The sequence below is a fragment of the Papaver somniferum genome, chromosome 9, assembly GCF_003573695.1.
Source record: "Papaver somniferum cultivar HN1 chromosome 9, ASM357369v1, whole genome shotgun sequence".
Lineage (NCBI taxonomy): Eukaryota > Viridiplantae > Streptophyta > Magnoliopsida > Ranunculales > Papaveraceae > Papaver > Papaver somniferum.
Window position 1 is genome coordinate 46953265 of NC_039366.1, and position 12668 is coordinate 46965932.

A 12668-nucleotide genomic window follows, 5' to 3' on the forward strand; every position below is an offset into this window, starting at 1 on the left:
TCAACACAGGATTTCGAGATAAAAGATATGCAATGAATGCTCATCTCGAAATGTCAAATGTGTATGATCTAGTCTATATAGCATACGACTTTTGTCTCATAAGAAGTAGGAGATAGAAGAGATAGACTTTTGAGTGATAGATAAGTTCAAGTATCCACATACCTTTTTGTTGATGAAGTTCCACGGTTCTTTGTATAGATCTTCGTCGTTGTATGATGAATCGCCATGAAGTCCTTGAGCTCAACTACACTTTTCTATCCTAGTCCGAGACTTAGCTATGTAGGCTAGAAATCAAGACTTATAGTTTTGATCACTAACATTGACAAACATGCTTGAGATAGCAACGCACGCGAGGTTGACCGAGCTATGCTCTAACAGTTTTGATCATCTAACATTGACAACAAGCTTGAGATATCAAAACTTATGGGTTCAACCGAGCATTGCACTAACATTTCCAACTGCTAGCTTATTATACCATCTTTGAAATACATCTCACCATGGTTCGCCAACCAGGTTCGTGAACTATACCAACTGAACTTGCGGTCCGCGAACTGATTCACACACCTTCTTGTATTTCTGAAACTCATATATCTGTGATTTACAAAATTGTTTGCCAACCTACCATGAGTAGAAATATCAGAAGTTCATATTTCTCTCTTATGATGTTTGAAACATTTCCAAGTGATAAAATCATTTGCATGGGAAATTTTCAGTTGATCCACAAATTAATTCAAATAAATAATATTATTAAGGACCGTTGAACATCTTTGCTTGGAATCATATTTGGATATTTTTCACAAGACAAGCTTGACTTGAAACTTCTTCTTTGTAAATCTACTAGAAGTCATAAGACATAGTTTTAACGGATAGAATAGTAAGATAGTGAGTAAAATTGAATGGTTCAGTCTTCACATACCTGATACATAAGTTCTCCAAATGTCTTCGATGATCTTCAGTCTTCAAGGGTGATCTCTGATACTCAACTACAAATTCTAGTCTAATCCGAGACTTGACTTAGTAGACTAGAAATCAAGATATAGTTTTGATCAACTAATATTGAAAACAAGCTTGAGATAGCAAAACTTATGGGTTCAACCGAGAAATGCTCTAACAACTATAATTAGGATTAGCTACTTCATCCAAAAGTGTTATGCTTGAATGATCTTATCTTCTTCTGAATCTTAGTGATCAGTATTTTCATCAAGAGTTGCAGCAAGACCCTTGTTGCCAGTGTATTTGCTTCGATTTGAACATTGCTTAGCGAATTGACCTGATCCTCTACACTTGAACCTGAGGCATATCCTCATCATCACTATCGTTTTTCATCTTTTTATAGGGAATACGATCATGTGGCGTAGGTGATGATGATGGCGGACGTTCTCCTGAGAACCGTTTATTTCTCTTTTTGAGAAGATCTCTAAACTGTCTTGTAATGAAAGAAACCGAATTTTCAAGATCTCCATCTGATAATTCGTTAACAACATCTTTCTTGGAGTTGCCGACACTTTTACTGTTATCAAGTACTTCAGTGTTCTTAAGTGCTTTAAAGGCAATATTTTTGTCAGCATTTGTTTGATGTTCATGATCAAAGATCTTTAACTTTCCAACAAGAGTACTTATGGAGGTGTAACAAGATCGTTTCCTTTAACGATGGTGTATTTCTTAGACTCGATATTGGTACTAGTTGTGTTAATTTATTAATCGAACATGAAAACAACTCTATTTTAAAAATAGAGAATCAGTACATTCCATTTTAAAAATTGCTATGTCGTCCTGCAAACAACCCAAAAACTGTTGCATCTTACATACACCTTCCAATTAATCTCATAACATTCAGTTCATAACCCCTTCTATGTAGGTATGGCCATTCCCATTTTGGGAGTATTTTGGTTGTTTTTTTCTTTGTAGAAAAGAGAAATTTCATGCAATTATCATTCATAATTAGACCAATCCCCGAAAAGTTAGTATTTGTATCATAAGATGCATCAGAGAAGATAATAGTGCAATCTTGTGGTAGATTTCTAGTTAAACCTGTAAGATCTAAACCAACTGGTGCTGTAGCAGTTAAAATTGGTTGACTATTTAACTATTCAAGTATTTTTCTGTATCTAACACTAATTTCGTAGCAATGCCTGCAGTGGCCTGATGATTAAGAGCTTTATTGTGATAGTACGAACCTTTTTTCGGGCTTAACCGAACCCATTAGGATTAGAAAGCAAATTCTACACTGGGTGTGCTAAAAATAAGAAAATGCAAATTTTATGTTTGTGTGCCTTTAACAATTTTGGGTGCGTTGATGATGAATATTAGCTTGTAAATAGTGAGTATGTTTACATCTGAACCATGGGTGCCTTAACAGACTTGTATGCATGATTCACACATGTCACGCCTTTGGAAACTAAATATAGAAATGAGGGGAGAGCCCTACTTCTTCTTCCCTAAAATTTATTTTTCTTTTCTTTTCTCCAATACATGTTCCTTGCAACAAATAGAAACTTATGAAACATTACTGAGATTTTGCATGAGTGAGATTTTTGGATTTATACTAACATTGAGATGCAGATATTAATGGGTTGGTTGTTTCCATAGATGAGATGGAAAAATTGGTTTTCCATGCTTTAACTGGAAGCCGTTTGAAGAAATTGTTTCTTCTTGCTCAATTGCTCAGAATGAGTCTTATCAATCGACGTATATAAGTTGCATGCAATTTTGGGTATTACTATATAGATACTAGTAGAGGCAGATTATTATGTAGGCACGATACTAGTAAACAAACAAATGGTAAAGAAATGTCATATAAGTTAACAGTAACAAGCTAAAGCAACAATTGCTTGCACAAGGTTCATAATATTTGACACCATAAGGATACAGGCATTTTAAACACTCAACTAAACAATCCAATGATGTACAGTAGGTCGGCAAGTTAATTTTCATATTCTGTTTTTATTGTGTAGCCAAACTGGGCAGTTAAGCCAAATGATTCTTGTTTGTTAAATTCCTAGCATTTTATAGATAGCCCGAAAGGAAATTTCCACAACACAAACAACTACCCATTTTCAAGCAATGAGTTAAAGGGTTAACAAAAATACATTGTAAAGAACCGAAATAAAACCTTCAAAAACAGTACTTCCTTCGGAATTGCAAGTACAGTCCTTCTAGAAGATAGAAGATAACACCAAAACCATATTATTACTTCGACCCATGATTTTATTTTCTCTCACAAAAAGGGCATTACTAACAATTTACAAGCAAACCACCCTCCGCAGAGTTCCATTGTAAGTGGTGCATTTAACCACATTTTGGTTGTTTAGTACTTTCTTTAGGGATTAATCAAGTCAGCTATGTAGGGATTATGGATTGGAAAAAGGCATATATTTTACTTTCGTATTAAGCAATGGCTTCACTTTATTCTACCTCTCATTTCCTGCTCAATTCCTAAAAATGCCACTCTCCGAAATGGGTTCCCAAATGTGTCACCCTAACCCCAAACCTACCAAAAATGTCACTATATGACATTTATGCCCCTAACAGTAGAGGATCCTCAATTGTTTACTATTATTTTCAACTTTCAAAACTTAAAATAAATATTTTTCTGTATGGTTTTTAGTGTAGGGGTCCTGAAGAAAGAGTGGGGACTTTTCACTGGACCCTAGCATTTTATTAATTTTTTTTTATATTTCCCATTAACAATTAAAAATCACTTTTTTTTATTTGAATTTAAGTATTAGGGTCCCGTGGAAAGATGAGGATTCTTTACAGGACTCCGGATGGAAATAAAAATATTTAAGTAAGATATGTTTTATGGATATTTTATTAAGAGGGTCCATTAAAAAGTCCGCACACCTTATACTGGACCCTTAGGATAATATTAAATTAATCCTGATAATGGAATTAAATAAGGTTTCAAGGAACTCCACCTTTTCAATCCAGGGTAAGGACATTTTTTCCACAAGGCCACCTAGGCGCCAGGTAGGTGTCAAGTAGGATGATTGAGGTACCTTTATATTCCAGGGTGAGGACCTTTTACATTACTCCACCTAGGGCTGAACATGGTGTTGGTTAACCGTTGGAAACCGACCAAACCAGACCAATAAGCAAGAAACCGAACCAAACCATTTAGATTTGGATTGGTTTGGTAAAAAAATTTGAAAAACCCACATTACTGGTTTGGTTTTGGTTTGACCTGAAAACCAAACCAAAAACCATTGGGGAACCGATAAATATAGACCGTTGATTAAAATCAAATAGATTTAATCTACCACGTCTATAACACACTTTTAAACCTAATTTCTAAACCTACGCTACACATTTTCTTTCTCTTCTTCTCCTCTTCGTAAACAGTCTCCATAAGCAAAAACCCTCGCCATTTTCTACACCAGTCCACCACCATCTCCAGCCATAATGAAACCACCACCCTAGTCCAATCTTCTCTTCGTATTTCTTATTCTTCTTCTTCTTCTTCTTCTTCTTCTCAATCTTCATTTTTCTTCTTCTTCTCAATCTTCTCAGTTCTCAGATGTACTGAAATTCTCAAACTTAAAAACATCTTCTCACTTGTCACATAACCAAATTGATTATCTAAGTCGACTGTTTTCATCATTTCAAGGTACTTCAACTCGATGATGATGATAATTTTGCTTATTTAAGCTTATAATTTATAATTTTAAAAACTAGGGTTTACTAAAATTGATTTTGCATAATTGATTTTGCAGGTTCCCTTTGATTCAATCATGGAGGATTCACAATCAACACCCGTTAGTTCCTATTTCTCAACTAGTCTGGGTTTGATTCTGGTTTTGATAATTAGTTTGTGAAATTTGGATTATCAATTTTGCTATATAACAAGTAATCATAATAATAGAGCAGCAGTAACATAACAATGAACATAATAACAGTGAGCAAAACTTCTGTAGTTTGGTTTTTTGTTTACCAAATTGCCTTAGGCCTATGCAACTTCTCTTGAGTAGATTTGTTGTGTTTATTTATTACAGCACTAGCCTTGGGTTTCTTAGTGACCCTTCTTGTTTTGTTTTGCAACTGTGCTTGTGATAGTGAATAGTGATGTATATAAATTATATGGTCTGCCAAATGGTACTGGCACTTAGTGAGTTATGTATTGCAATTTACTTCTATTATGTATGTCTTTATATCATCAGTTCAACTTTACAGTAATATATTTTCTATTGGGTTAAGCTATATTGGTTTGTTGATTGGCATTTTGTTAGTGACTCAGCTTTTATGCAATGGAAGATTGTGATGTATAGGATTAGTGAATTATATATACATGGTAAGAACTTAGAACAGATTGGTGCAGGTCAAAATGCTTCACCGTTGATTTTTTAATGAAACACTTCTCTTAGTTCTCCTCTTTAACTTCTTTTTAGAAGCAAAGCGCATCATCCTGTTGATAAGTGAACTAAGACAAGTTTCTGCCTTGTTTATATTCAGGCTTCCGTTAACTCAAATGCATTGTTGCCACCACTACATCCTCCTCCAAGATCTTCTAACGCCTCTACAGAAGTTAATTCAGTTGGAAAAGTACCAACTACAAGTGAAGCTCCATCTGCACCAGCTGCCAATGTTTCCGATGCTGGTACCATCACTGGCACTGAAAGTCAAATTCCTTTAGTTTCTTCTACTTCTAGTACTTCCACCGTTGATAACCAACCTGATTGGGATGCGGATGAAAACCAAGATGCAGACTTAAGTTCTGATGAAGAAGTTATTGCTACTGCAAAGAGAGGAAAGAAACGCAAGAGAACAAGTTCTGATAAGGCCCCATCAGAACCTCCTTTGCACGCGCCATACCCATCAGATTGGTCGTATGCTAGAGCCTTCACGAGGTTTTTGAAGGTATTTTTTGATTTTACTGTCAAGTTCTCCGCTTCTACTCATGTTACTGCACACGAATTCTTGTTTCATGTGAGTGTTATTCATCGAACTTTAAATACATGGGCAAATCACAAAGAAACATTTCTTTCTAGCATGGGTCTTAAAATGCAAAGTAAATATAACGAGTATTGGGGACGTTATGAAAAGATGAACAATCTTATGTTTATTGTTGTATTACTGAATCCACAAGATAAAGAATTAGGATTGAAGTTTCTTCTTGGCCAATTAGGAATTGGTGGTGGTTATTTGAGAACATAACTAATGGATCTTTTAATGAGGGACTTTAAGGATCTTTTTGAAGAATACTGGGATGTTCAAATGAGTGCTGGAAACTCAACAGTTGTAACAGATAGTAGTGGTGGTAATACTGTTGGCGCTGAACCAGATGATGAAGGAGATTGTGCTGCAGCCGCCCTTATGGAAGAGAGAGCAAGAGAAGAAGAGGAAAGTTTTGATGATGAAGGAAAAAATGAGCTGGAGACTTATTTGAGAGAGAAACGAGAACCGCGGAAAGAGAAAGTTTCTTTTGATATCTTAGGTTGGTGGAAGACGAACTCGACTAGGTATCCTACTTTGGCACTAATCGCAAGAGATATATTGTCTATACCCATCTCTTCAGTGGCATCCGAATCTGCCTTTAGCACTGGGAGGCGTATTCTCGATCCATATCGAAGTTCTTTACTTCCCACAACAGTTGAGGCATTGATTTGTGCTCAAGATTGGTTGAAGATGCCGATTGATCTTGATATTTCTTCCTTGGGACCAAAAGAGGAAGTTAGTTCAGGTATTATTTCATTTGTTAATTTGTTTGTAGAATTTTTGGACACTCACTGTATACTACTGATCGTGCATTTGTTCATTGCAGAATTTTTGGACTCTCTCTCTAAATCCATGTTCGTAAACATAACAGATGATGATGTTGAGGACTAAGGAGTACCAAGGTAATTCATGATAAGTAAAAATATACCTGAATTAGATTTTGTGGATGTTAGTTGATTAATGCAGTTGATTATAATGATGTAAGTTGATTAATAAAATTATAATGATTGATGTTAGTTGATTAATGCAGTCAGCAACCCTGGAAAGTTGAAGCTATCAGTTGATTTTGTGGATGCATGGAAAGTGTCGATGTTGTTTAGCTGCTATGGAGACTGTGGATGCTTAGGTAGAACCGGCTTAGTTTACTTTTTTTTTTATATAAGTTTTGGTGAAACTGAAAGAAGATGTAATCTTTATCTTTTGAATTGTGTTTAAGAATGTTATGAATTTGGATTGTGTATGAAACGTGAATGTAGGTAGGTTTGAAAATCTTTGAACTATGTTTTTCTTTTTTAGATTTGAACTGTCAGTTTCCTGAAACTGACATAGCAGTCGGTTAACCGATATCCAATTGAAATTAACCGAAACCGGCTAGAACCATTAAGAAACTGAACCAATGGTTAATGGATTGGTTTGATTTACATTCTTAGAAACCGATAGTATTGGTTTTGGTTTTGGTTGGAAGCCGAGCCGAAACCGACCATGAACAACTCTAACTCCACCCCTTACACCTCCGTTACACATCACAACGGTTTATATTCTTTTAAATATAATATTATATTTCGGCACGTACTATAATTCTTTACCCGCATTTGCTTGTTCTTCTTCTGCCCGTTCTTTCATCTTCTTGAGGTGCTCTATCAGGAACACCTCTTCTTATTATCAAAAAACAAGTAAGTAACCTAAACCCTTTGTTTACTTTTGTTAAAATCGTCTAATGCATGATGTTTTTGTTGATTGACATGATTGATGCTCTGAAATTAGGGTTTTGTTTTTTTCCCCAAATCGATTGGGGCTTGATGTTTGATTATAATTGAAATTAAAAATGATTGACTGCAGGATTTCAATTGGTTATTGTTTGATGGGTTTCAGTAACCCTATTGGGGGGCTAGAATTAGAAGATAATACTTTCATAATTGAAGTTACAGAATGGAACCATAATTATGAGGGTTTAAATTTTGGGGATTGCTTGATTTGAAATGATCATTGTTTGAATTAAATGTTCATCTGTAAATTTGTTGTTTTTAAACCTTTTGATTAATGGTAAGGCCTCGTCTCCAGATTTTTTTTTTTGGTGGTTATGAATTGATTGAACAATTGTTTCAGCTTTACTTTATGATGATGCCTGTATTGCTGAGTGAAGCTTGAAATGAGAAGGTGGCACCCTTTTTACATACAGGCAGTCGAGCACCATTTGGATATACTGTGTTTTAAGCTTTCTGGGTTTGATTTTTTCATTTTTGGTTTGGTAGGCTTAGATGTACTGGTTGAAGATAATTTATGTCTAGATTTCAATCTAAATGTTGCTTGTATGAATTACTTGCAGTTATCAAATCATGCTGGGATAGTGAAAATGTAGAATACAGTAAATATTGGGGGGCTAGAATAAAACATTACTAATGGTGTGGTGGGTTAACAAGATTATATTTTGGGGGGTTGGGATATTCTTGGTCTCTCTTTGGTTTTGAGTCTCCAAAGAATTTTCACTTTATGTTCAGTTGGGGTTTCTGGAGTCCCAAGCTTTTTCACAATCATATATGGAGAAGAAGTAAAAGTAGATATTCCTCCCCTAACTCCCAAAACAACAACTGGAGATGACAGCGGATCCAAGATGCTTCCCCACACTCCGTTGACCCCTCTTAACAATCTGGAGTCGAGTTCCGATGAGGATTATCAGTCCAAGAATGAGACTGCCAAGGGAGATGGTGGTGTTAAAGGTACGTTAATTTCTCCCTTTTATGATTGTACTTTTGTATTATGTTTGTCCTGACTAAATAGTCACACTAATGTTGAATGTTTTATTTTTTTCAGGGAGTACTTGCGGTCCAAAGGCTAGGAGATGTCTTGAACCAGTAATGACTCCATCAGCCAAGAAAGTCTGTTGTCTTCATGATGCGTCGTCAACTCCAGCGCCGGTTCTCGATATTCCTAAACCCCCGGAGGAAATGAAGTACGATGATCTATGTGTGGGAAACACTTTCAAAAGCAAGGGGGAGCTGAAACTTATACTTGCAATAGCCAAAGTAGAAAGAAATTTTGAGTACGCAGCTTTTAAATCCGACAGTCAGAGGTTTATTGCCAAATGCAAAGACAAGACATGCAAGTGGCGTCTGCGAGCAGTTCCCTTAGATTCTTGTGGGTGGTGGAGACTCACAGTCGCAAACGATGTGCACACTTGTGGTAGTAACAAAAGGACTGACCCTGAATTAAGAACCAAAGTGGTGTCTGCTGGAATTGCAGAGCTTTTCAAGCACAAATTCAAAGAATTGGATGCGGCCTTTACGCCCAAACAACTGGTTAAGGACATAAAAAGGGACTATCATGTGGTCATCTGGTTAAGGACAAATTCATAAAATGTCAGTTGCCGCACCATGAAAGCTAGGGTTTTATATTTACTGATTGACTAATATCCAACTATATGGAAAGCAGGAGCTATAGAGTTCAATAGGTGAGCTTAATTTTGGCTCTCTCGAATTCGAGATAAAATTTTGGTTAATTTGGATTTCAAACTCAAAGTTAGGGTTTTACATATGTATTGGGTTTTTATCTAATTGGATGTTTATGAATTCAGTTTACAGTGATATAATGTTTCGGTTATCTTTAATTTTGTGGTTTAATAACTTTATTGGTAGGTTTCAGCTGATCATCCTCACTGTCCCAGACAACATCATTTGTAGAGGATTTATTTCGACAGCAAAAGGTTGCATTTGGTATGTATTTCGTAAACTATGTCTTTCCTCTTCCTCGATTTGATTTAATTTTGGGCAAACTTATGCAAATGTATGGATACTATCTTCCAAGCAAAATCTGGGATGTGAAAAACGGTTTGTCTTTGTTCTCTCAACATTGCAGCAAATTGAGCCTGATGCTCTAATTTTGTCTCATGCGCGAGAGTGAACAACTCTTATCTCATTACTTAATGGATAATCTCTTTTCTATGTCAACTATCTTCAAAATAAATTAGTTGGTCTTTACTCACTGTTTATGATCATGCACAAGGATAAACAATTTTGTTTGGCTGGGGTTGTATTAGATCAGTTTTACAAGACTTGTGTGGAATCTATATATGGGTAGAGAGTGATCATGCTCAAACTCTTACCTACGATACTAATGTGCAACGAGTACTTCTTAGCCTACTCTACGTATTCTTAAACCGATTCTATTACGTAACTTATTTCTCATTTGCGTCTATTAATTGGATGGTTTGAATAGTTATCTTCTTTTGAGGCTTTTGTTTAGTGTTCTGGCTTTGAAGTCCTCCGACTAATTTCAGTAGGAGTATCGTGTTCTGCAGTCATGTATATACATACAGTGGAAGTAGATTAAGCTCTTGCCATTAGCATTTATATTCATGTTTTCCTTACTTTAGGTTCATGAGTTAAACAACACACACTGAAGCTGCACTAGTAGAAGAAATTGAAAAATATGTTTAGCATCAAGTGCCTTATAGTTCTTGCATCAAGTGCTTTCAGAAGTAATACAAAGCACTTTTGTTAAGTATGTGCAGGAGAAATTTGCCTCTAATTTCTTCCATCTGTCATATGGGATTTTACCTTTTGTACCATGTGATGAAAGATCCTGGTAACTGGTTTTTAGATGTTGTCATTTTGCGCCTCATGTGAAACTTATTTTGATTATCTTTTCAATGGTTAGTTGATATATCTGTTGTCTTTTCTCTGCGCCAGTGGGAGGCCTTCACCTGTTTGCTTATTGGAATAAGTGTGAACCAGCTTCAGTCGCTACCTGCAGGGGCGACATCTTTGAGTACCCCACTGCAATGAGTGCATATTGCAGGGATATTTGTTAGTCCAGTACACTGGCTCGTTGAGATTTTGCTTCACAAGTTCAGAGATGAGCATTTTTTAGGGGGCATAGGGTGAATTGTGTCCAGTAAAGTGTGTGTTTCTCTTTTTGATTTCATTTCTCATTTTGGAAAATCTCTTGCCACAAGTCCAGCTAACCACAACCGGCAACAGTTTTCATCAACTTGTTGTACATGAATGAATAGTTACTTTTCTACATATTATTTTACAGTAGAACACAATCTGGTTGAAATAAATTTAAGCCCACAATCTGGTTGAACCAATTTGAAGCTTTAAAAACTTGTTTTACAGAATTTGTGAAATTTCTTAAAGAAATTGGAATAACCTGAAATACTCATGTACCTCAAAGTTATCCCAAAAGGGCATCAGTTTTTATCCCATAAAAGGGCATCAGTTTTTATCCCATAAAAAGTAAGAAATATATTGCTTCCAGAACATGTCTTTCTATTTATAAAATCCACCAAAAGGGCATCAGTTTTTATCCCATAAAAAAGTACAAGCTAAAACAGAAAATGTAAAGTAGGCGATCTTTCATCTTTGCACCATGACTCCTTGTTCCTAACTGAGGCACACTTATATGAACAAGTGTAGGCCCTATTTGGTAACTTCTCTTTTCTTTTTTTTAACAGGAAAAATGGATAATATTGATCGAAAGAAACTACATGAGAGTTTTGATTTTTGTTAAAGAGAGAGCAAAAAGTGATCCGAGGAGCGCAAATTTCTCACACATGTTCAAAAACAACTAAAACTCTACGTCGTCTTCTTTTTGGATAATAGTCATGAACCCTAGAAAATTACATTAGGCTTTTAAAAATCTCGCCTTCGCCAAACAGGATAATAAGAAAAGGGAAAACGTTGATATCGTGATCTATGTTATTATACATGAAACTAGCGCACAAATGTGGATTAAGAATTAACTTTGCACCGTTTCTCCCACCTACACAATTCATGTGGTAATGGAAGCGTGGGTTTAAAATCTGGACATCGCTCCACATAACGGAAACAAGTTTGAGCCTTTGAGGAAGCTCGTACAGATACTGATCCTAAACTCCAATGCCTCTAAATGGTAATGATTTTTTTTTTTTAATAATATGTGAATTGTGAACAGGTATGCTAAAATCAAAACTCTCAATCGGTCAACCTTGTGACTATTCTCACATTTCCGATTAACACTAACATGTCCACGAACTAACTTAACATCAACAATACTAAAGAGCAGTAAGTAATGAGAAGAACTGAAATGAGTCAAACGTCCTCTTGCAGAGATATTGTTCCTGTTACAAAGTAGCCTATCATGTCGTAATAAATCCCCCAAAATCCCTCCACACTTGCATAAGAAATCGACACACCGTGATTAGTTAGGGATTCTTCTTCTTTTGATTCTTCTTTTCACGAAAGAGGAAGACGTCAATAGAAATCAGATGTGTTTTTTTTTTACATGTGTGAAGGGGAGATGGGATTAGTAAGGATATTTTAGGCTAATTTAGAAAAATATACTGAGTTAGCTATAGTCAGTGAGTTGACTACGATTTTTGCATTCTTCGGATCATATTTTGCTCTCCCTTTAACAAAAATCGAGAGTTTTATCTTGTTGGATCAAAATTTGAATCCAGTCAGGGAAAGAATTAGATTACTAAAAATAGATAATATGGAATCTTACAAATTTAGCTAGAGAGTCTGCTATGTGGTTTGCATCCCTGTGCACATAAGTGCAAGACCAAAAGAAAAAGGAACTTAAAATGTTTAAAGTATCTTTTATTAAGATGTGAATAGTCCATTTCACAGCTGTGTGTTGACTATTAACAACATTGATGACGTTTAAGCAATCACCCTCCAGTTGCAACCTTGTTAAGCCTTTTTGTTTAGCCCACAGAACTGCCTCTAAGAGTGCATACGCCTCTGCTTGCTCATGAT

At 35.7% G+C, this 12668-nt stretch overlaps 1 protein-coding gene across 4 annotated transcripts; it reads left to right on the forward strand.

Moving 5' to 3' along the window:
- Positions 1–7515: 7515 nt before the first annotated feature.
- LOC113308380 lies at positions 7516–11014 on the forward strand. 4 transcript variants are annotated; one of them, XR_003339719.1, is made up of 6 exons: positions 7532–7604; positions 8038–8088; positions 8258–8648; positions 8743–9379; positions 9564–9641; positions 10617–11014. XR_003339719.1 is itself a non-coding variant. In XM_026556845.1 (5 exons), exons 2-3 carry the CDS (start codon positions 8543–8545, stop codon positions 9282–9284), a joined length of 648 nt encoding a protein of 215 aa, XP_026412630.1. In that variant the 5' UTR covers positions 7516–7604; positions 8258–8542; the 3' UTR covers positions 9285–9379; positions 9564–9641; positions 10617–11014. The 4 variants fall into 4 exon arrangements, 3 of the variants coding, with proteins under 3 accessions (XP_026412630.1, XP_026412629.1, XP_026412631.1); XM_026556845.1 differs by lacking the exon at positions 8038–8088 and having other exon boundaries at positions 7516–7604; XM_026556844.1 differs by having other exon boundaries at positions 8038–8648.
- The last annotated feature ends 1654 nt before the right edge of the window (positions 11015–12668 follow it).